The following is a 20,872-nucleotide window of genomic DNA, read 5'->3' on the forward strand; positions in this document are numbered from 1 at the left end:
GCGACCTCATGGACAGTAGCCCTCTAGGCTCCTCTGTCCATGGGATTCTCCAGGCGAGAATACTGAAGTGAATTGCCATTCCCTTCTCCAGGAGATCTTCCCGACCCAGGGATTGAACTTGGGTCTCTTGCATTGCAGGCAGCTTCTTTACCATTTGAGCCACCAGGGAAGCTCTAGAGCATTGTATACAGCAGTGATAAAGATACTCCTAAATGACTTATTTCTGCAGATTTCTGAGACAAAGATTGATACACAGACAGTTCCAATCAAATGCAGATACCACTCACTGAATTGTAGTCTCTGCTGTACCAAACAAAACCCATCATAGTATCCTCTTGGATTTATGCTGTGTACTTTCTTCTCTCCTTAGGTATGGATGAACGAGGAGGTACGACATCTTGGGGAACAAGTGGTCAACCAAGTCCTTCTTATGACTCATCTAGAGTAAGTTTGCTCATTAACCCTTGATCAAAACTATAAAGATAATTTGGCAGAATAAGTAAGTTCTTTCATATATGAATTCTGTATCTTAAGAGAAGTAAAGATTATCTTATTTTATGGGAGAATACCCAGTACCTTCACAGTAGCTTTACTTCTTTCCATTAACTGTTACACTTTGGGAGTTTATTTTGTCTCCTACAAACAGTTATTTTTGGTGTTATTCTACACCTTAACTACTTATAATACCTTTTACTAAAGTTGGAAGAGCTTGGAATGCCTCACTAAGTATTCTCCAAAGATCGTCATTTTTCTTCTTGTATTTATTTGCTTTGAGAGCTCTCAAAGTACCAACTTTAGACCAAATTAACATTCTACACAATGAAAGGGTAAAAGGTTAGAGCCTTTTCTAACAATTAAGAAAACAAAACAAAAAATCCCCCTGAACTTTAAAAGATGAGACTGAGAGATTGAAAAGTAGACCAAAGAGTTGACAGTAAAATTAAGTGCTGTGCTCCCAGATTCCATAGTAAATTGCTGAGGTTAAGAGATACCTTTTCTAAAGAGTCATACTTTGAAAAATGATGAACTGTTTATTTCCCTCAGAATTAACCTAGAAAAAATAGACAAGCACAAAATTTATGGGTACTTAACTCCAGAATTAGATTGGTATAAATGGAAGATAACATGAATAATGTGATTGGAATTCATAGTCTCCGTATGGGTTATACTGTTTTGCATTGAAAAATGCTGAATAAAAATACTTATTAAAGTATGTGGTTTTACTGTTTTATTTGGCTGTAAATGTTTATTTTAAATACTTTGGAGAAGAACTGGAATATCCAAGTGGAATCCAAATAACTAGACAGAGAGAGAGACTGTTGAACATGGGTTTTAGTGTTTACTTTTCTGGAATCAGTGCTGCAAAAGCTGGGTTGTGGTATAAACACCACTGTTCTGGGTATCATAGGATCTACTACTGACTCTGCTTTGAACTTGCTGCTTAATCTTAGACGTGGTATTTTATCTGTGGATAAACTGGCTGGTGTCCCAATTTCCTTCCACCTTTAAAAATTTTTTATTTTTTGAGTAATACTGTGAATTTGAAATATGTTTCCTATTTTGATTTTGAAGTAGGAATTTTATATATTGGAGGACACAGTACTACTTCTTAATTAATATTGGATTATTTTCTTTCTAAGCCTTGAGTTGCTGTGTGATATCATGTTATTTCTTAATATGCATTAAATGGTGCCTTTGTACCTTACTTCACTTTCAAGTTTTCTACTTGAGTACAAATAGGATTCTAAGAGAAGAGACCTTAATAATATATCCAAACATTTATGTATTTTATCTTCCTGAAATTAAGTTTTCCTTTAGAGATGTACTTCAAAGCAAATCTTGCTTTTCTTTTTAAAGTGAAGTCGCTCAGTCGTGTCCGACTCTTTGCGACCCCATGGACTATAGTCTACCAGGCTCCTCTGTCCTTGGGATTTTCCGGGCAATAGTATTGGAGTGGATTGCCATTTCCTTCTCCAGGGGATCTTCCCAACCCAGGGATCGAACCTGGGTCTCCCACATTGTAGACAGCCGCTTTACCATCTGAGCCACCAGGGAAGTCAATAATATATCCAAACATTTATGTATTTTATCTTCCTGAAATTAAGTTTTCCTTTAGAGATGTACTTCAAAGCAAATCTTGCTTTTCTTTTTGCTATTTGATCTGTAGGTCAAATTGAAATGCTGTTTTTTACTCTTAATTTTTTTCCAGTGTATATTATGTACAGTGAAAATTTAAATTGATTTTTATAGTAGTTTTCTATTATAAAAATCCAGATTAATCTCAAGATACCCCATAGAACCACACATACACACATATTATACACACACATTTTTTCCCCCTACTCATCTGCTGAGTGATCAGATAGAGCAGGGATTTACTACCCTTCTTTCTTTTTGTTCCTGGTAAAATCTACTCTTCCAGTAACTTTCTTCTATTTATCCTAGTCATGATTCTGAGTTAGTCAAGATGTTGAATTTTCTTTATAATTTCAAAACATTTATCTATCTCCTGAACTCTTCTCACCAAGGAGAGAGACATTTAAGGCTATCTTTGCAACTGCCTTCAACACTCCTCTTTAAGAGTATTTTTAACTTTTTTAGTTTTACTATTAAATATCTTCCACCATCTTGACCATGTTTTTATTAATCATAAGTATAGATGAATATAAGTTTGTTAATAGAAATTTCAGTTGAACAAAATACTTAATTCTTCTGAATATTTTAATAGGTTGAGTTTTTAAAATTTAGAAATAAATAATGACTTTGGCTAAAAGCTAGTTTTGACACATTGTGAATAAAATTAGCAAGTCAGTTTAAACTTTTGTGAAATATTAGATACCTTTGTAGAAATTATATAACTGAGATTTTTTAGACTTTACCAGATTGTATAAGTAACACATTTCCTTCATAAAAAGTTACATCATTTAAATAAACAACTTGATTTTACATTACTGATGGAAAAAAATTTTAATTTTACTTTTTGTGATAAAAAGGTTTGTAAACACGGCAGAATGAGTAGTTTGGTGGAGTTGTGAAGCATATGCTTTTAATTTAGATGGATTTGACTATCTGAGTTGCTGTTTTCCTCCATCCCCGACTCAAAACTATAAGAAAGAAAGAAATTTTGCAGTACTGTAAAACAGCAAAAGCTATTAATACTGTATTAACTATGAGTTTTAGGCTACAAGATTGGCTGTGCAAAATTTCATGAAGGTTGAGCTCAATATTTATTTAACAACTTTCCAAGGAGAATTTTTGCTGTTTATACTTTTTGGTTAATAAGTCCTGACTTTAATTCTAATGAAGATACCATTCTGCTCCAGTAAACTTGATGCATGAGTTCTGCTGGCATTTTATGGTTAAGAGCCCACAAACTTCTTATCCTGTGTTAGCCTTCTGCCTGTTCTTTCAGAAGTAAAAAAAAGTCACTCCAGTAAAGCTCTTTCTGGTGTGTCTGCCCTTTTTTTTGGCCAAATCTACCAGAAAAGTAGCCTCATAGGGTACAAGTGATTGGTTGAGTTTCTAGTTATCAAAACTACCCACTGCACATCATTCACTGCAGAGTTTTTGTTAAGCAGACACAGAAATAAACACCATGCCTAATAATGGTTATGGAGGAAATGGTAGACATTTCCTAGGAAATGTGAAGATGGGACAGAACATGTTTAAGATACTTGAAGGGAAGTAACACAGTATTTGTGGTATCTCTCTCAGCCTCCTCTGTCTTTATTAGAGTTCTGGTTTCTGCACTGTTGACCTACTCCCCACCTGTGCAGAACAAAAACATGCACGTGAACAGATAAAAGCATGAAGATGATTGAATAGCACTTCTAGTTTCAAAAATCTGTGAAGGTGTGATTGAATTTAAAGCACAAGAGACTGAAAGGGGTGATTAATCTCAGTTAAGTTAGACATGGGCAGAGATATAATGAATGAGTTCCTTTGCTGCAAATGAATGTTTTCTATATTTGACATTTCTAACCAGGTGTAAAGGCCAGAGAATATTATGATTTTTCTTATTTTCTACAGTGTTAATGATTTATTCTAGTTTCAGATTTTTCCCCTCTTCTTTGAAGGCAGTGATTAAGAGCACATACTCTGGAGACAGACTGCCTGGGTGTGAGTCCCAGCCCTGCCACTTACTACATGTGTGATTCTGGGCAAGTTACTTAAATTCACTGTACCTCAGTTTACTCATTTGTGAAAGGGGACTAATAATAATTACTTTATAAGGTAATTGTTGTGAGAATTAAAAGAGATACACGTACAAAAAGAGGTGCTTAGATCAGTAGAGTGTTTAGATCAGTGTCTGGTACATAGTGAGTGTTCTATAAGTGTTGACTCTTAATTATATATGTCAGAATTTATCAACTAGATCTGTTTGTAACAAACATTTAAGTGAATGAATACATTTGCAGATGTGCTGTATTGTAAGTGTAATGAATAAGAATTGCCTGATTCAGTCATGCTTAATCACTTTTACTTCTTTTAGATTAGTAAAGGATGTAAAATTGATTTTCTTTACCTTTCAATTTCTTTCTTGAGAAACCAGGAATCTTCTTTCAAGCTTTGATATAAAAGTTTTAGTCTTTCTCATACTTTATACATAATGAATGCTCTATATGTTTGCTGAACATAATCAAATTGAAGAAGAATCATTAGATATACTAATGATTGTGTTTGAAGATCTTCCCCCTTGGAGGGAAAAGAACCAAAGTTGATCTAAGCTTGAAGTGCAGGGTTGTATTAATTAATGGTAATAGACTTTTCTTCTGTGCTTATAAATTATTGCTCTAATTGATGACACTACTTAGTGAAGTATTTTATTTAAGATCATAGCCTCTAAAGAGTTGTACCCAATGACTCTGGGCAAATTACATAATCTCTTTGTGGTTCAGGTCTGTAATGTCTATAATTATGGTAATATTACACATACTTTGTAGGATTTTGGAAGAGATGGAATGCAGTAATAGCTGTGAAGTACTTCATTTATTGATAAATGAAAGCTACTATTATTATCAGCATTATTATTTTCTCCAGATATCTAATATTTCATTATGTGTTTTTGTGCTTATATTTTCTCATGTACAAATTCTGTTTCAAAACGTTTGATCATTTTACTTTATGGAAATTCCAAGGGACCGTGTCATCTTGATTTTCCTGCCATCTTAAGCTCTGCTCCCCAACCTAGACTGAGCTCAGAGTGCTATTGTACCATTGGAGTTTATATCCTGTCTAGGGGTTATGAGAGGGCTCTTAAGAAAGAGAAGTTTTTGTTGATACTCTTTCCTAAGATACAGAGTTTGCATTCCTTAATTTAAAAGGTATGAGTTCACTGATAAGTCACTACTAATAGAAGTTATATTTATAGCTACCATCAATGACCAAGAGCTGGCTGTTTAATCATGAGTATTTTCAAATTACATATAATCCATCATGATGGTTGTTTTGGAAAAGAAACACCATTCAACTGAGTAGAGTTTGTGTGCTTATTTTTTTCTAATTGCTAAATTTCTACCATGGTTTTACCTTCTCTTTATAATGTGGTTTGCAGAATGAAATAGTTGTGTGTGTTGCTCTTTTTTTCCCTCCCCATTTGGCAATATCATAGAATTTTCAAAACTGGAAAGTGTGTTTGTTATTTATATCCAGTCTTTTTTATTTCCTAAATGAGGAAACTAACACAATTTGAGATTTGGCTAGATTGAGATATGTGCTGCTGATACAAAATACACATGAGATTTGGCTAGAAACATTGCGTAGTTAATGACAGATTCTGGCCTAGAACTCACATATTCTAAATTCTGTGCTAGTATTTTTGACCCCCTTTGTATTCCCAGCTCAAAGAATTATCTAAAATTTTCGGCCATATACTAAAGGAATGGGAAAAGAGAGAGGGCAAAGGAGAAAAAAGAAAGTGATATCTCTAAAGAAGACATTGGACATGATTTGATTTTTTTAAAAATTGCCTAGCAAGTATAGTGTTTTGTAAGACAGAATAGCGCAGAATTTAAGAGCTTGAATGTTGAAATCAAGATGTCTGTGCTCTGTTTCTGGCACTCCTGTTTGTTAGCTGTATGACTCTAGACACGTTACTTCTCCTCTCCTCGAACCTTTTTTTCTTTTTTTCATTGGTGGAGGGGATGGGGTGGAGTGGATACTAATAATAACTACCTTACTGCAGTTCCGGACTTAGACCTATTAGTGGAGAAGGGGAAAACCAGTTATGTGGTGATGAGTTGGCTTTAAAATACTTAGTTTAGCGGCTGTATATGACTCAGCGCAAAATAATGTCAGGAACTTTCTGTTGAAGGATAAATAGTTGGTACATTTTGAGGTCTTCCATTGTAATACATATTGTGGCTTGTGTTACCTGTTGCCCTGAAGGGATATGAAGGTTCAGTTTATTTAAAAAGCACCATCAGCAGTCATTTCTCAGGTCACTTGTTAGGAAAATACATGGATGGCAGCTTGACTGACCAGATCAGGTATTATAGAAAATGAAAATATTAGGGTACAAAGATTCAGAGGTTGTTATAGACTTCTGAGCATCATACACAAATCCATCGATTGGTACTTGGGTTAAGGGAAGCAAAAATAACTAAAAATTCAACTAGAGTAAACATAGAGCTTTCAGATTCTAGACACTAAAATGAGTCCATAAGGTTATCTGTATTTGTTTAATGTTACTTCTCTATCAACTTCTGAACTGTGCTAGATGTCGCTAAAGGGATCTGAATTTTCCTTAGTGCTCTCTCCATTCTTAGCAGGTATTCAATATCTGTTCCTTCATATATATGGAATAGCTTGGCTAAGAGGCACTCTGAAGTTTGATGGGTAGCAAGTTAGATATGGCACAACAGAAGCATAGTTCCCCTTATATGCTGTCTATCCAAAACAAAAAATAGAGGTAATTCTGACCCCAGAAAGAGTTATACTGGGTGAAGTTTTGAGAGAACTTGGTGTGTAGTTAATTTACATTTGACAGTAGAGGCCTTGGGAATATCTAGGAGTAGAGAGAACATGTTGTTTTCTTCTCCCACTAGAGCACAGTGGCATGAGAATTACGCTTGTAAATAAGGATGACAGTGTTGTCTGGCTGCTGTTTTGGAACGTGCATTTACTGTGGTTCCCTAGTTTTACCATGCTGAGATTTGTGGATGCACTGTTTTGTTTTTTTTTAATGTCCTAAGTGAATGGACGTGTATCTTAGAGTTCAGGAAATATGATTAGTAATACAAGTAATATTTATTTTAAGTAAACTATAGAACTTCAACTCTTTAAGGCCACAGTGAAAAGCTTTAATTAGGCAAGGAATAACTAATTACCAAGGTAATTTCATTGAGTACCATGAGATTACAGGAGAGGGAGAAATTTGGGTGGTCAGGAAAGACGTACTAGAATAGGAAATGTTTGAATAGAATACTGTAGGAGAAACAGTACTTGCACAAATAAGGTGGAAAGGAAGACAACATTTTGGAAATATAGAATGATGGCACCACAAGTTACAGAGGCACCGAAATCACAAATGCAGTAAATACCAAATAACCCCTTGCTTTGTAGGTGATTAGTATGATAAGGCAGATAACCTTTCTGTAGAAGAAATAAAGTCTATCCTTTGGGGAATAGAGAACCAATTAAATATAGACTTTGACATGGGAAATGGCACAAAGGGTTTTATGAAGATCAATACATTGGGTATGAAGGATGGATTCAAAGTGAAAAAGTGACAAGAGATTGGATGATCTGATTGGATGTTACTACACAAGCTCACTTGTAATGAAATAAGGCTTATGTTGAGATAATAGGATTAAGATCACAAAATAATTGAGAGAAGAGATATCACAAAGGAAAAGGAAACTGGCACAGTTAGTGACTGAGAAAGATACAAAATCATGTAGACTCACTCCCCCCAGAGAATGATGACTCCTGAATTAAACTCCATGTGTTTTATTTAGGTTTTGACAAGTTGGCTGTGGTTGTGTTATACCACTACCAGATTGTTTGATTTTGATAAATAGCTTCCCTTATAAATGGGAAAATCTAGTTGTGTGAATAAAAAAATAGTTTTTTCTCATTGTCCCCCATTTGTCAGTATTGATGGGTAATGAAGTTTTCTCCCTTAGAACACATATATTTTCTAGACTGTTTTCTGTTTGCAGTTGTTTTTATTTTTGAACGGGAAAATGGTATAGGTTTTATAGCTACTATGAGATCAAATGCAATAATTAGAAAGGACACACAAATTTTGAAATAGTATTTTATGCCTCTTGATCTCAGGTACAAAACACGAGATGAAGCAGTTAAATAGCAAAGCAAGACAGGAGGGACAGAGAATTAAAGTAAGTGTTTTCTATATATTGCATCTATGTTCCCATTAATCTGTTTTGTTATGTAACTGCTCCTTCTGAATGTTCTGAACATGAAGAAAACTATGGGTGAGAAAAAGGTGTGTCTTAAAGTTAGGTTCAGGTAAACCCATGAGAGAAAATTTTGTTTGTTACTCATGGTCTTATTCAGAACAATACCTGCCTGTAAATTATGATCTTAATGTTTTTGGTTAAGAAAAAAAATTGGATTAAGACGATACACACTCCTTTAAATTTCTTGCTAGTGGATATTTAAAGTGAAAGGAATCACATAGCTATCAGATTGTCTACTTTTCCATTTTTAAGCTAGTCAGACCTTCTCTTTTTTCAGTTTAGCTATTCTTCCAGGGACAGTGTCTGTTGAGATGTTCTACCATAGATCTTTTGGGCTAGCAGGTCAGTTTCTCACCTCATTGTGAATTTCATTTAACTTTGTTTGTCTATGAAATAACATCTTTATCAGGATTGATCTTTACGATTCTCTCTCTTTTTTTTATCCCAGTGTTGTCTTTAAAGTTAACAAATGGGAGTCAAAACAAGTTAATCTTTGAATCTCTTCTTTGTTCCTTTTTGTAATTTTTTGGACAGATTTTTAATTATTTTCTGTAAATTTAGATGTTTCTTATTCATGAAAAAATAATGGAGGGTAGATTCTGGCAGGCTACCTCTTTAGATTTGCTTAGCCTGTTTTAATTAATACCAATATTTACAACACCATTTGCCACTGTATGGTTTAGAACTTTTCACATATTACCTTTTGTAAGCTTCATACCAGCTCATCAAGAAACCATTTGAAAAGTCATCATTCTAGAGGTGAAGAAACTGGGGGTCAGAGAAGGTAGATAGCTAACCAAATATTAAGCACCCAAGACTAGTAACCAAGCAGTATGATTTTAAATTACTGTCCCTTCGGACAATATCACACTGGCTATAGTTCAAAAGAGACCCCAAAGTGAAAAGTGAAAGCCACTCAGTCGTGTCCAACTCTTTGCAAACCATGGACTGTGGCCTGCAAGATTCCTCTGTCCACAGAATTCTCCAGGCAAGAGTACTGGAGTGGGTAGCTATTCCCTTCAACAGGGTATCTTCCTGACCCAGGGATCAAACCTGGGTCTCCTGCATTGCAGGCAGATTCTTTACTATCTGAACCACCAGGGAGACTGTGAAGAAGGCTGAACACTGAAGAATTGATGCTTTTGAACTGTGGTGTTGGAGAAGACTCTTGAGAGTCCCTTGGACTGCAAGGAGATCCAACCAGTCCATTCTAGAGATCAGCCCTGGGTGTTCTTTGGAAGGAATGATGCTGAAGCTGAAACTCCAGTACTTTGGCCACCTCATGCGAAGAGTTGACTCATTGGAAAAGACTCTGCTGCTGGGAGGGATTGGGGGCAGGAGGAGAAGGGGACGCCAGAGCATGAGATGGCTGGATGGCATCACGGACTCAATGGACGTTGAGTTTGAGTGAGCTCTGGGGGATGGTGATGGACAGGGAGGCCTGGTGTGCTACGATTTATGGGGTCGCAAAGAGTCAGACATGACTGAGCAACTGAACTGAACTATTTATCTAGGAGTTGGACACATCGTAGATGCTGTAAGATGATGGTTACTATCATTATTGAATCTTATTCACATTTTAGACATAAAAAATACAAGCTATGGAATGAGTCAGTTTGTTTCCTGGTATCACCACTGTATTTGACCTTGTAAAAGATAAGATAATTTCTAAGCCTCAGATTTCTCATCTGCAGTGAGATTTGTCAAATAAGAAGGATGTGAGAATTAAATAAAATAATAACATATTCAGCACATATCTGTAATTCATTAAAAAGTCTATAAGTGTTCCTCTTTTTACATTCAGTCTCATAAAAAATAACCCCAAGAATTTTGTAAGTCTTAAATACTCCTTAGAGAGATAGCTGTTGTGAATTCCTGGAGTATGTCCTGAACAAAATGAGGGACCTGTTGCAGTTTTTAAATGCCCACCAAGAGGTCCTGTAAGTCACATGAAGGTAATTATATTTAAAAAGTTGAAACTATTGGATAAGTTCATAGCAGATAAACAGATCTTGGGATTTGGAGATTATTAGGAGAAATAAAATTGGGCAACCCAGATTCTTATGAATGTAGATTCTTATTAGTCTGTATTCTTAAAGATAGAATGTAAATTCTAAAAGAAGAGGCTTCAGATAATTCCTCAAATCTTTTTGAAAGGTATCTATCTCACAAGGTAGTGATGAGACTTCAGTGAGCTTATGTATGTCACTGGCTTCAGTTCAGTCATGTCCGACTCTTTGCAACCATGACTACAACACGCCAGGCTGCAGGATGGTGACTGCAGCCATGAAATTAAAAGACACTTACTCCTTGGAAGAAAAGTTATGACCAACCTAGATAGTATATTCAAAAGCAGAGACATTACTTTGCCGACTAAGGTCCGTCTAGTCAAGGCTATGGTTTTTCCAGTAGTCATGTATGGATGTGAGAGTTGGACTGTGAAGAAGGCTAAGTGCCGAAGAATTGATGCTTTTGAAGTGTGGTATTGGAGAAGACTCTTGAGAGTCCCTTGGACTGCAAGGAGATCCAACCAGTCCATTCTGAAGGAGATCAACCCTGGGATTTCTTTGGAAGGAATGATGCTGAAGCTGAAGCTTCAGTACTTTGGCCACCTCATGTGAAGAGTTGACTCATTGGAAAAGACGCTGATGCTGGTAGGGATTGGGGGCAGGAGGAGAAGGGGATGACCAAGGATGAGATGGCTGGATGGCATCACGGACTCGATGGACGTGAGTCTGAGTGAACTCCGGGAGATGGTGATGGACAGGGAGGCCTGGCGTACTGCAGATTCATGGGGTCACAAAGAGTCGGACACAACTGAGAGACTGAACTGAATTGAACTGATGCAGGGTGACAATATACAGCCTTGACGTACTCCTTTCCCGATTTGGAACCAGTCTCTTATTCCATATCCAGTTCTAACCACACAGATTTCTCAGAAAGCAGGTAAAGTGGTCTGGTATTTCCATCTCTAAGAATTTTCCAGAGTTTGTTGTGATCCACACAGTCAATGGCTTTGGTGTAGTTAATAAAGCAGAAGAAGATGTTTTTCTGGAACTCTCTTGCTTTTTTGATGATTCAGCAGATGTTGGCAATTTGATCATTGGTTCCTTTGCCTTTTCTAAGTCCAGTTTGAACATCTGGAAGTTTTTGGTTCATGTAGTGTTGAAGCTTTGCTTGGAGAATTTTGAGCATTACTTTGCTAGTGTGTGAGATGAATATAATTGTGCAGTTGTTTGAGCATTCTTTGGCCTTGCCTTTCTTTGAGATTGGAATGGAAACTGACCTTTTCCATCCCTGTGGCCATCTGCTGAGTTTTCCAAATTTGCTGGCATATTGAGTGCAGCACTTTCACAGCATCATCTTTTATGATTTGAAATAGTTCAGCTGGAATTCCATCATCTCTACTAACTTTGTTCATAGTAATGCAACCTAAGGCCCACTTGTCTTTGGACTCCAGAAAAGTCAAAGATTTAGCATGATCAGTTAATATCAGTTCCTCCTGAGATATATTTTTGTTGTACATGCTAACATTTTTATTTTGAGAATAACAAGCTTGGACTGTGACATATTGAATAGATACTTACTCCTTTTTGCTGTCAAGTGAAGTAATTATTTCATGTGGTTTTATGTCATAAGCAGTCTAGCATTTTGCATGGAGCAGTTCATATTCTTGGTGTTTAGTTTAGGAAATTACTTAGTGATTAACCATTGGAACATTAGCTGTCCTGAACCAAATGTCTTCTCCACATTGGTGATACTATGAAATCTCATTGTTTATTTTTCTGAGTCCTTACTCTGTAAAAATTTTCTTGAATTTTTTTCCCCCTAAGAACCCTACCTTGCTCTTGTAGATGACACGTTTCCTCAGTGTCTTTATTCCCAGTTTGGAATTTTATAGTCTTCTCTTGGGGTGTCCAAATTTTAATTTGTGGGCTGTTCACATTTTTTCTTCCACATTTTTTTAATTAATGAAAGATTCGCTGAGATTTCACTGGCACTAGTTGGGTAAAACAGAAATGCTCAGTCCATGTTTCTTGGGCAAAAAGGAGTGTTCACTCTCACACGAAAGCAGAGAATGATAACCATAGAATGATAGAAGTTATATCATGAAGGCCCAGGGAGAGTAGAAGCACAAAAATAGAAGCAATACTTGGTTATAAAACCTCCAGAGCATATCAAGTGACAAAGATGGTTTGTAATACAGGAATAGAGATCTTCAGTCTAGAGACTTCTCCCATTTGATGAGTAAACTTGGTCAAATGAGTTACTTATTCTGGACTTAATTCCTAACATATAAAACAAATTTTTGAACAAGATCAGAGTTTCTCGAACTGGGCTTAGGTTATTAATAAACAGTATGTAAATACAGAGCTCCATGATCCAATATATTTATACATTATTGAGTTAAAAGAAAATTAGATTTCCTTGTTGGTATTAAGTGTCTCAGAATTTATTATAAATATAAATCTTTAAGAAAGGGATAGAATATAGTACTTCTCTTCCTGTTACCTATGAATTGTTTGATAGTACCAGTCTCAATAAATAGTGAATTTGACAACATATATACTTCTTTTGGTGACTGCAGCCATGAAATTAAAAGACGCTTGCTTACTCCTTGGAAGAAAAGTTATGACCAACCTAGATAGCATAGTCAAAAGCAGAGACATTACTTTGTCAACAGAGGTCCGTATAGTCAAGGCTGTGGTTTTTCCAGTGGTCATGTATGGATGTGAGAGCTGGACTGTGAAAAAGGCTGAGCGCTAAAGAATTGATGCTTTTGAAGTGTGGTGTTGGAGAAGACTCTTGAGAGTCCCTTGGACTTCAAGGAGATCCAACCAGTCCATTCTAAAGGAGATCCATCCTGGGTGTTCTTTGGAAGGACTGATGCTAAAGCTGAAACTCCAGTACTTTGGCCACCTCATGCAAAGAGTTGACTCATTCAAAAAGACTCTGATGCTGGGAGGGATTGGGGGCAGGAGGAGAAGGGGATGACAGAGGATGAGATGGCTGGATGGCATCACCGACTCAATGGACGTGAGTTTGCGTGAACTGCAGGAGTTGGTGATGGACAGGGAGGCCTGGCATGCTACGATTCATGGGGTCACAAAGAGTCAGACATGACTGAGCGACTGAAATGAACTGATACTTATTTTTGTTAGTAGTGTTCAGTGAAAAGATTGTCCTTTTCCTCCATTGAATTCCCCTGTTATCTCTGTTGAAAATCAATTAACCATGTATGGCAGGATCAATTTTCAGACTCTCTGTTCCATTGATTTTTTTTTAACCTTTGCATCGATACTATATTATCTTGATTACTGTACCTTTAAAATACAGATTAATATCAAGTAGTATAAGTCATGCAGTCTTATTTATTCTGTTTCAAAGTTGTTTTTCCTATTTTAGATACATTGCATAGACAATGAAAAGTTTGAAACCAGCATATCAGTTTCTGCAAAAATCTTCTGGGATTTTTGGTAGGATTGCAAGGACTCTCATCAGTTTAAGGGGAATTGATAGTTTAACAATGTGGAATCTTCTGATCAGTGACTATTGATTGGTATAACTCTCTTACTCTAATTTCTTTCAGTAGTGTTTATAGTTTTCAGTGAAAACATATTGCACATTTTTCATTTAGTTATTTACTAAATATTTTTGATGTTGTTTCAATTTCTGATTGTTCATATCTTATATAAAACTATAATAGGTTTGGCATATTGACCTTGTATCCTGCACTTGGCTAAACTCACTGACTGTAGTAGCTCTTTTTGTACATCCTGAAGGATTTTCTGTTTGAATATGAGAATTTAACTTTTTCTTTTCCAACCTGAATTTTTCCCATTTTTTGAATTGATTGTGATTTCTTTGCCCAGTCCTTAATAATCGGATAAGAATCAGTCTTTTACCATTAAACTTGACATTAGTTGTAGGTTTTGTTCATATGATTTGTTAGATTGAAGAGGATTCCTTTTATTCTTAATTTCTTGAGAATATATATCAAAAAAGAATGTTGGACTTTAAAAACTTTTTTTATCTATTGAGGTTATCATATGGATTTTCTTTATTAATGTGTAAAATTATATGATTACTATTTTTAATTTTAAACCAACCTTGCATTCCTGAGAAAAATAGCTCTAGGTTATTATTGTTGTTTTTCTATATATTGTTAAATTCAATTTGCTGAAATGAATATAAATACAAGAATTTTTATATTTGAGTAATACTGATCTATAGTATTTTTTTTCTTGTCTTGCCTGCCAGAATTCGGTATCACAGTAATACCTCAAAGAATGAGTTGAGAAATATTACTTGCATTTTAATTCCTTGAAAGAATTTATGTAATACTGCTCTTATTTCCTCTTCATATATTTTTCAGAATTTACCAGTGAAGATACATGGGCCTGGAGTTTTCTTTGGGAGGATTGTTTTTAATTTTAACTTCAGTAATTGATAAGAGCTATTCAGTTTTTTCGTTGAAGGAGCTTTGTTAGTTTGTGTATTTTAAGAAATGTATCTATTTGTCCGTTTCATCTAAATTGAATTAATGGCATAAAGTTGTTAATAATTTTCTTTACTTTTATATATTTATATTAGGTTATCTCTTGCTATAATATCAAATTACTGCAGTCTTAGTGGCTTGAAATAGTACACATATATGGATTCATGGTTTCTGTGGGTGACGAATTGGTATAGCTTAGCCAGATCCTTTGCCTCAAGGTCTTTTATAAGGCTGTAAGCAAAGTACTCACTAGAACTAGGGTCTCATATGAAAGATTGATTGGGGAGGGGTCCCCTTCTGAGATGATCTATTTTTTGGTAATCAGTTCCTTTTGGTTTGTTGAAGATGAATGTTCCATTTTGGCTGGAAGCTGCCCTCAGTATCTTGCCAACTGGGCCTTTCCATCATGGCAGCTTGCTTCATGAAAGCTGTCAAGGTGGAGGGGTCTGTTAGCAAGATAGAATGCACAGTATTTTGAAGCCTAATTATGGAAATGACATCCTATCACTTTGTAAAATTCTGTTGATTAGAAGCAAGTCAATAGGTCAGGTCACACTCAAGAAGAATGGCTTATATAAGGGTATGAATACCAGAAGGCACAGATTATTCGGGGGTATCTTAGAGTCCTCTTGGCACAGTGTTTGTAGGATCTGTAGTTAAAATCCCTACCTCATTTCTGATTTTGGTGAACTGTTTCTTCTTTTTACCTGATCAGTATGCCTAGAGGCATATCTCTTTTACTGACTTTATCAAAGAACTTGTTTTTGTTTCATTGGTTTTCTCTTTTCAGTATGTTTGAGTTCTACTCTATCTCTACTATAAGTTTAGTTTGCCTTTTGTTTTTTAGTTTACCAGGTGAGAGTTGTGGTCACTGATTTCTAACAGGCATTTAGTACTATAAATTTTCCTCTGATCATGATGTTACCTGTATTCCACAGTTTTTCCCATTTTGTATTTTCATTTCATTCAGTTAAAAATACTTTATAATTTTGTTACCAAATGACTAGGGTCCCACCATTCTCCATTTACAAGATGAATTACATACTCAAAAATGGAAGAAATGAAAGACGGCTTTAATTAGAATGCCAGCCATCTGTATAGATGGTAGACTCAGCATCCCTGAAAACCAACTCTGAAGGTTCTTCTTGGCCATGAAACTTTAAAGAATGAGGAGGAAAGTAATCTCAGTTAATCATGGAGATAGGGGGTCAAAGTTATCATCATCCCCCACACTGCCTACAGACTCACTGACTTCTTGTGATCTTCCTCTAAATGTTACCTTGTTCACAAGGTTTGTTCAGGAGATTACTGAAGGGGAAGCTAGGGAAGAGATCTGGTCATCTGTTAATTGCTTATTCTTCATTTCTTCTACTTTAATCTATGGAAGGAACCCACAAGTTAGGCAAGGTATTGTGTGATTAAAAGCTTTGAAAGTTGTGCTTGGACTGGAGATTAGTAGAGCATGGAGGAGTGCCTGGTAAAAGTTAGTTATAATACAGCTCTGCTAAAGTGACAAGAAAAGGAGCTGAGGGTGGTTTCCTGCAAAGAGCCATTTGCAAATCCCCACTTGTCAGAACATCATTCCATTTCTATGGGAGTAGGGTGAAGGTCTCTTTTCTATAACTTCATACTGACATAGGTGCTGTATTCTCAGAGTGGAAAGTGTCTATGTGGGTCTGTTTTGCTGACAATTTTGGTTTTCCGCCTAAATATACGGGCAGAGTGAGCTACAATTATTTTGATGTTCACAAAGATAAAGATGATTATGAGCAATAATGTTAATCCCATTCTCTTGAGGCCAGTTCTTGGAATTTTACTGGCCATAGATTCAGTTCTGCTCAGAGTGAAACAGCTTATGTGATGGCTACAGTCTGGTTATCATGCACTTAACTTTTTTCCTGTAGTGGAAGTTATAGTATCTATAAAACAATTCTGTATTGGTTCTAATCATTAACTTCTCAGTTTTGTACTTGGGATGGGGTACAGGGTTCTGCTCTGTTGCAATTTTCCTATTGATTTCTTCCTTGACCCTTGGGCTATTTAGAAGTGTATGTTTAAATTCGTAATATTTACAGATTATATGCAGGTATTTTTATTATTAATATTTAATTTCATTCCATTGTAGCCAGAGTACATGCTTTCAGTTCAGTTCAGTTGCTCAGTTGTGTCCGACTCTTTGCGACCCCATGAATCGCAGCATGCCAGGCTTCCCTGTCCATCACCAACTCCTGGAGTTTACCCAAACTCATGTGCATCAAGTCGGTGATGCCATCCAGTCATCTCATCCTCTGTTGTCGCCTTCGCCTCCTGCCCCCAATCCCTCCCAGCATCAGCGTCTTTTCCAGTGAGTCAACTCTTCTCATGATGTGGCGAAAGTATTGGAGTTTCAGCCTCAGCATCAGTCCTTCCAAAGAACACCCAGGACGGTTCTCCTTTAGAATGGACTGGTTGGATCTCCTTGCAGTCCAAGGGACTCTCAAGAGTCCTCTCCAACACCACACTTCAAAAGCATCAATTCTTTAGCGCTCAGCCTTCTTCACAGTCCAACTCTCACATCCATACATGACCACTGGAAAAACCATAGCCTTGACTAGACAGACCTGAGTTGGCAAAGTAATGTCTTTGCTTTTGAATATGCTATCTAGGTTGGTCAGTAAGTGTCTTTTAATTTCATGGCTGCAGTCACCATCTGCAGTGATTTGGAGCCCAAAAAAATAAAGTCTGACACTGTTTCCACTGTTTCCCAATCAATGCTTTAGTTCTTTGTATAAATTCGTATTTCTAAACTGGTATTTTCTTTTTGATTGAAGAACTTCCTTTAACATTCCTCATCATGTAGGTCTGGTGCTGATGAGTTTTTCTTGTTTAATGTGTCTGAAATATTCTTAATACTGTTTTACAAAATATATAGAGTTCTAAGTTATGATCTCTCTTTTCCTTTCTTCCTTTTCCTCCTCCTCTCCCTGTCCCCTGCCCTTTCCCTCTCTCCAGTAATACTAGGATTCACCTTGTTTCCTCTGTCTCAGGTGTTACAGTCCTATACTTCCATGTCCAGTGTCTCAAAAGTATTGCTTAATGTATTTTATTTAGAGGTTTGGTTTTTTTTTTGTATCGTTCCAAGTGTGAGGGTTAATCTGGTCTCTGTTAATCTGAACTCTGCCTTGTCTGAAAGTGTAAGTGAAAATGTAGTTTTTTAATTAGGCTGATTTGATAGGGACCATGGATTTGGTTCATCAATAGGAGCCCTGTGAGCAGCACATTATAAATAAATGGAGAAGTGAAACCAGCCCTGTTAGCTCTTCCTGCACAACACTGAAAGTACTGGCTTATTCAAGAGATCTTTGGATTTTGATACTCTATTCACTATTGTATAATTGCTTTCCTTACTACCAACTATCCCAAAATATTTTTCTAGTGATACTTTGTAATCCGAAACCAAAAATAATGTTCTATTAGTATAATAAGGTTAGATATCTGCTACTAACTATGTGATCTTATGCCTGCCCCTTGACTTTCCTGAATCTTTCCTCATCTCTGAAATAAGTCCTCTCTCTTAAATGAATTATTTTCAACCAAGGTTTCCAGATTCTGAAAAGATAGTGGTAATGAGGGATTCATGATTTATTTTAAAATATAGTAAATAATTGTATCCAGTGGTTTACTCTGTGTGTTTCAGGGACTTCTTGATGTCCCTGGGACCCCTTTAGAGTGTTGAAAAGTTAAAACTATTTACTTGATACTATTAAAACTTTGCCATTTCAGTATTATTCTTTCCTGAGTTTAATGTGGAGTTTCTAAATGCTACATGTTATATGATGATGTCAGCTCTGACAGTTCTTGTATTTTTAAAATTCCTTAGGTTTAATTTCTAATATGGTAATGATTAGTGAATATGTCCCACTTCGCTGGTGCCTCAGTGGTGAAGAATCTGCCTGCAGTGCAGGAGACGCAGATTTGATCCCTGGGTCGGGAAGATCCCCTGAAGTAGAAAATGGCAACCAGATCCAGTATTCTTGCCTGGAAAATCCCATGGACAGAGGAACCTGGAGGGCAGCAGTCTTTGGGGGTGGAAAGAGTCAGACACAACCGAGCGAGCAACTGAACTGACTGATGTCCCACATAAAAAAAGCCTTTTGGGGTTCTTTGTGTTTTAAGAGAAAATGTTTTTTATACAAGAGGTCCTGACCAAGGGATTCTGAGACCCTGAAAATGGATGGCCTAATGGAAATTATTCTCTGTTTAAGTACGTATTCTATCGCCAGGTTTCTTAGTGCTGGAGATGGGAAAAAAAATTAGTGGCTAACAGTAAGTCATCTGTTGTCATGATTCCCAAGTTTAAATAAATTCTATACCACTCTCTTACCTTGAGAAAGTTATTTAAATTCTCTAGGGGAAAATTTACTCATTTAGGATATGAAGAAGATATGGTTTCTATACATAGTTTAAATTAGCTGATAGAATGCATGACAGCCCTTGCTAGCATATAGTAGTCACTCAGTGAAAGCTAGCTGTGATGCTTATGATGCCACTGGACGGAAGCTTATTGATATATTTGTTATCTGATTATCCCTGCTTCATTTTTTTCTGCCAGCCTGTCACTGGTTATTCTTCTTTGAAGTTGTGCTGGTATATTGCCATTTTCTAAACTATACTCAACCCAGGAAGTTTAACTTGGAGGTTGGCAGACTGTCTTTGGCTTCTTTCAAAGTATCACTGATCATGCCAACTTGTCCCTTAAACTAATAGGGAGTCTGATATTATTATCAAACCTTTGGAAGCTATAATGTGAAAAGAAACATCTGAGGCTCAGACCTCATACAAAAGTTTATTAAAATATTTTCAGATACTGTCTCTTTCCTCTTCCAAACTGTGAACTCCTTGAAAGCAAAGACAAAATGTTTTATTCATCCTTGTATCCTAGTACTTAGCACAGTGCTTGATATTATTTGGCAGTAATACTTACATATACATATGCATTGTCACGCTTTCATTCACACATTTTTACCTCTTTAATTTTGTAAATAACTAATTAAAATGATATGAGAAGACAGGTAAAAGAAAAGAGAGATGGTTAGAGGAAAGAAGAAAGCCCAGAAGGATGTCAGGAGTAGAGACAAGAAGATCCCTTCTTAGAAGTGTTGATAAACCCACCTGGTGGCATCTATAGTAGAATTTAATAGTATACACTGAAAACATAAGAAGTTGAAGCAGACAGGCAAACGAGAGAAAATCAATTTAGTTATTACTGTGAATGAAATTGGCAGATTTGATCAGTAAGGTGATAAGTCAGTTTCTGCCACTATTTAGCCTTAGTATCCAAGTGGCACATCTCCCAATCTCTCTTAGGAGGCATATATATATTAAAAAAAAAAAAGACTGGTCTTATTGTGAACTAGTATTGATTATCACAGGAAAGCCAGTCTCCGATGTTGCTCATTATCTGAAAATTTTGCATGATGTACTTAACTAATCTTGTATTTTTTTAAGTATCTGAAAAATGTGTACTGGCTGAAAATACAGTAAAACAGTATCAATTTAGACTAAATGTCTGAATTACAGTGTAATTTTAAGGAAATAACTATCTTGTTATTCTTACTTTTAATTAGGTATATTAGCTGTAAGTATTCTAATGAATTAGTACTGTTTAAATTTCCTTGTCAGTTTCATTAAATTGTGCTGTGCTTATTCTACTGTGTCGTGTCCAACCCCCATGGACTGCAGCCCTCCAGGTTCCTCTGTCCATGGGAATTCTCCAGGTAAGAATACTGGAGTGGATTACCATGTCCTCAGGGATTTCCCATCCCAGGGATCAAACCCAGGTCTCCCACATTGCAGGCGGATTCTTTACCATCTGAGCCACCAAGGAAGCCCGAGAATACTGGAGTGGGTAGACTATCCCTCTCCAGGGGATCTTCCCAACACAGAAATTGAACCAGGGTCTCCTGCATTG

The 20,872-nt window shown here is 36.3% G+C and overlaps 1 protein-coding gene across 2 annotated transcripts in view; it reads left to right on the forward strand.

Moving 5' to 3' along the window:
• Positions 1-20,872, forward strand: part of TCF12 (transcription factor 12) — a 388,964-nt gene that overhangs the window by 146,407 nt on the left and 221,685 nt on the right. For both annotated transcript variants that reach the window (XM_068964717.1, XM_068964719.1), the window contains exon 4: positions 371-444. In XM_068964717.1, the coding sequence (XP_068820818.1) occupies positions 371-444 (74 nt within the window). The remainder of the gene's footprint in view (positions 1-370; positions 445-20,872) is intronic.

The sequence above is a fragment of the Capricornis sumatraensis genome, chromosome 2 (assembly GCF_032405125.1).
Source record: "Capricornis sumatraensis isolate serow.1 chromosome 2, serow.2, whole genome shotgun sequence".
Classification (NCBI taxonomy): domain Eukaryota; kingdom Metazoa; phylum Chordata; class Mammalia; order Artiodactyla; family Bovidae; genus Capricornis; species Capricornis sumatraensis.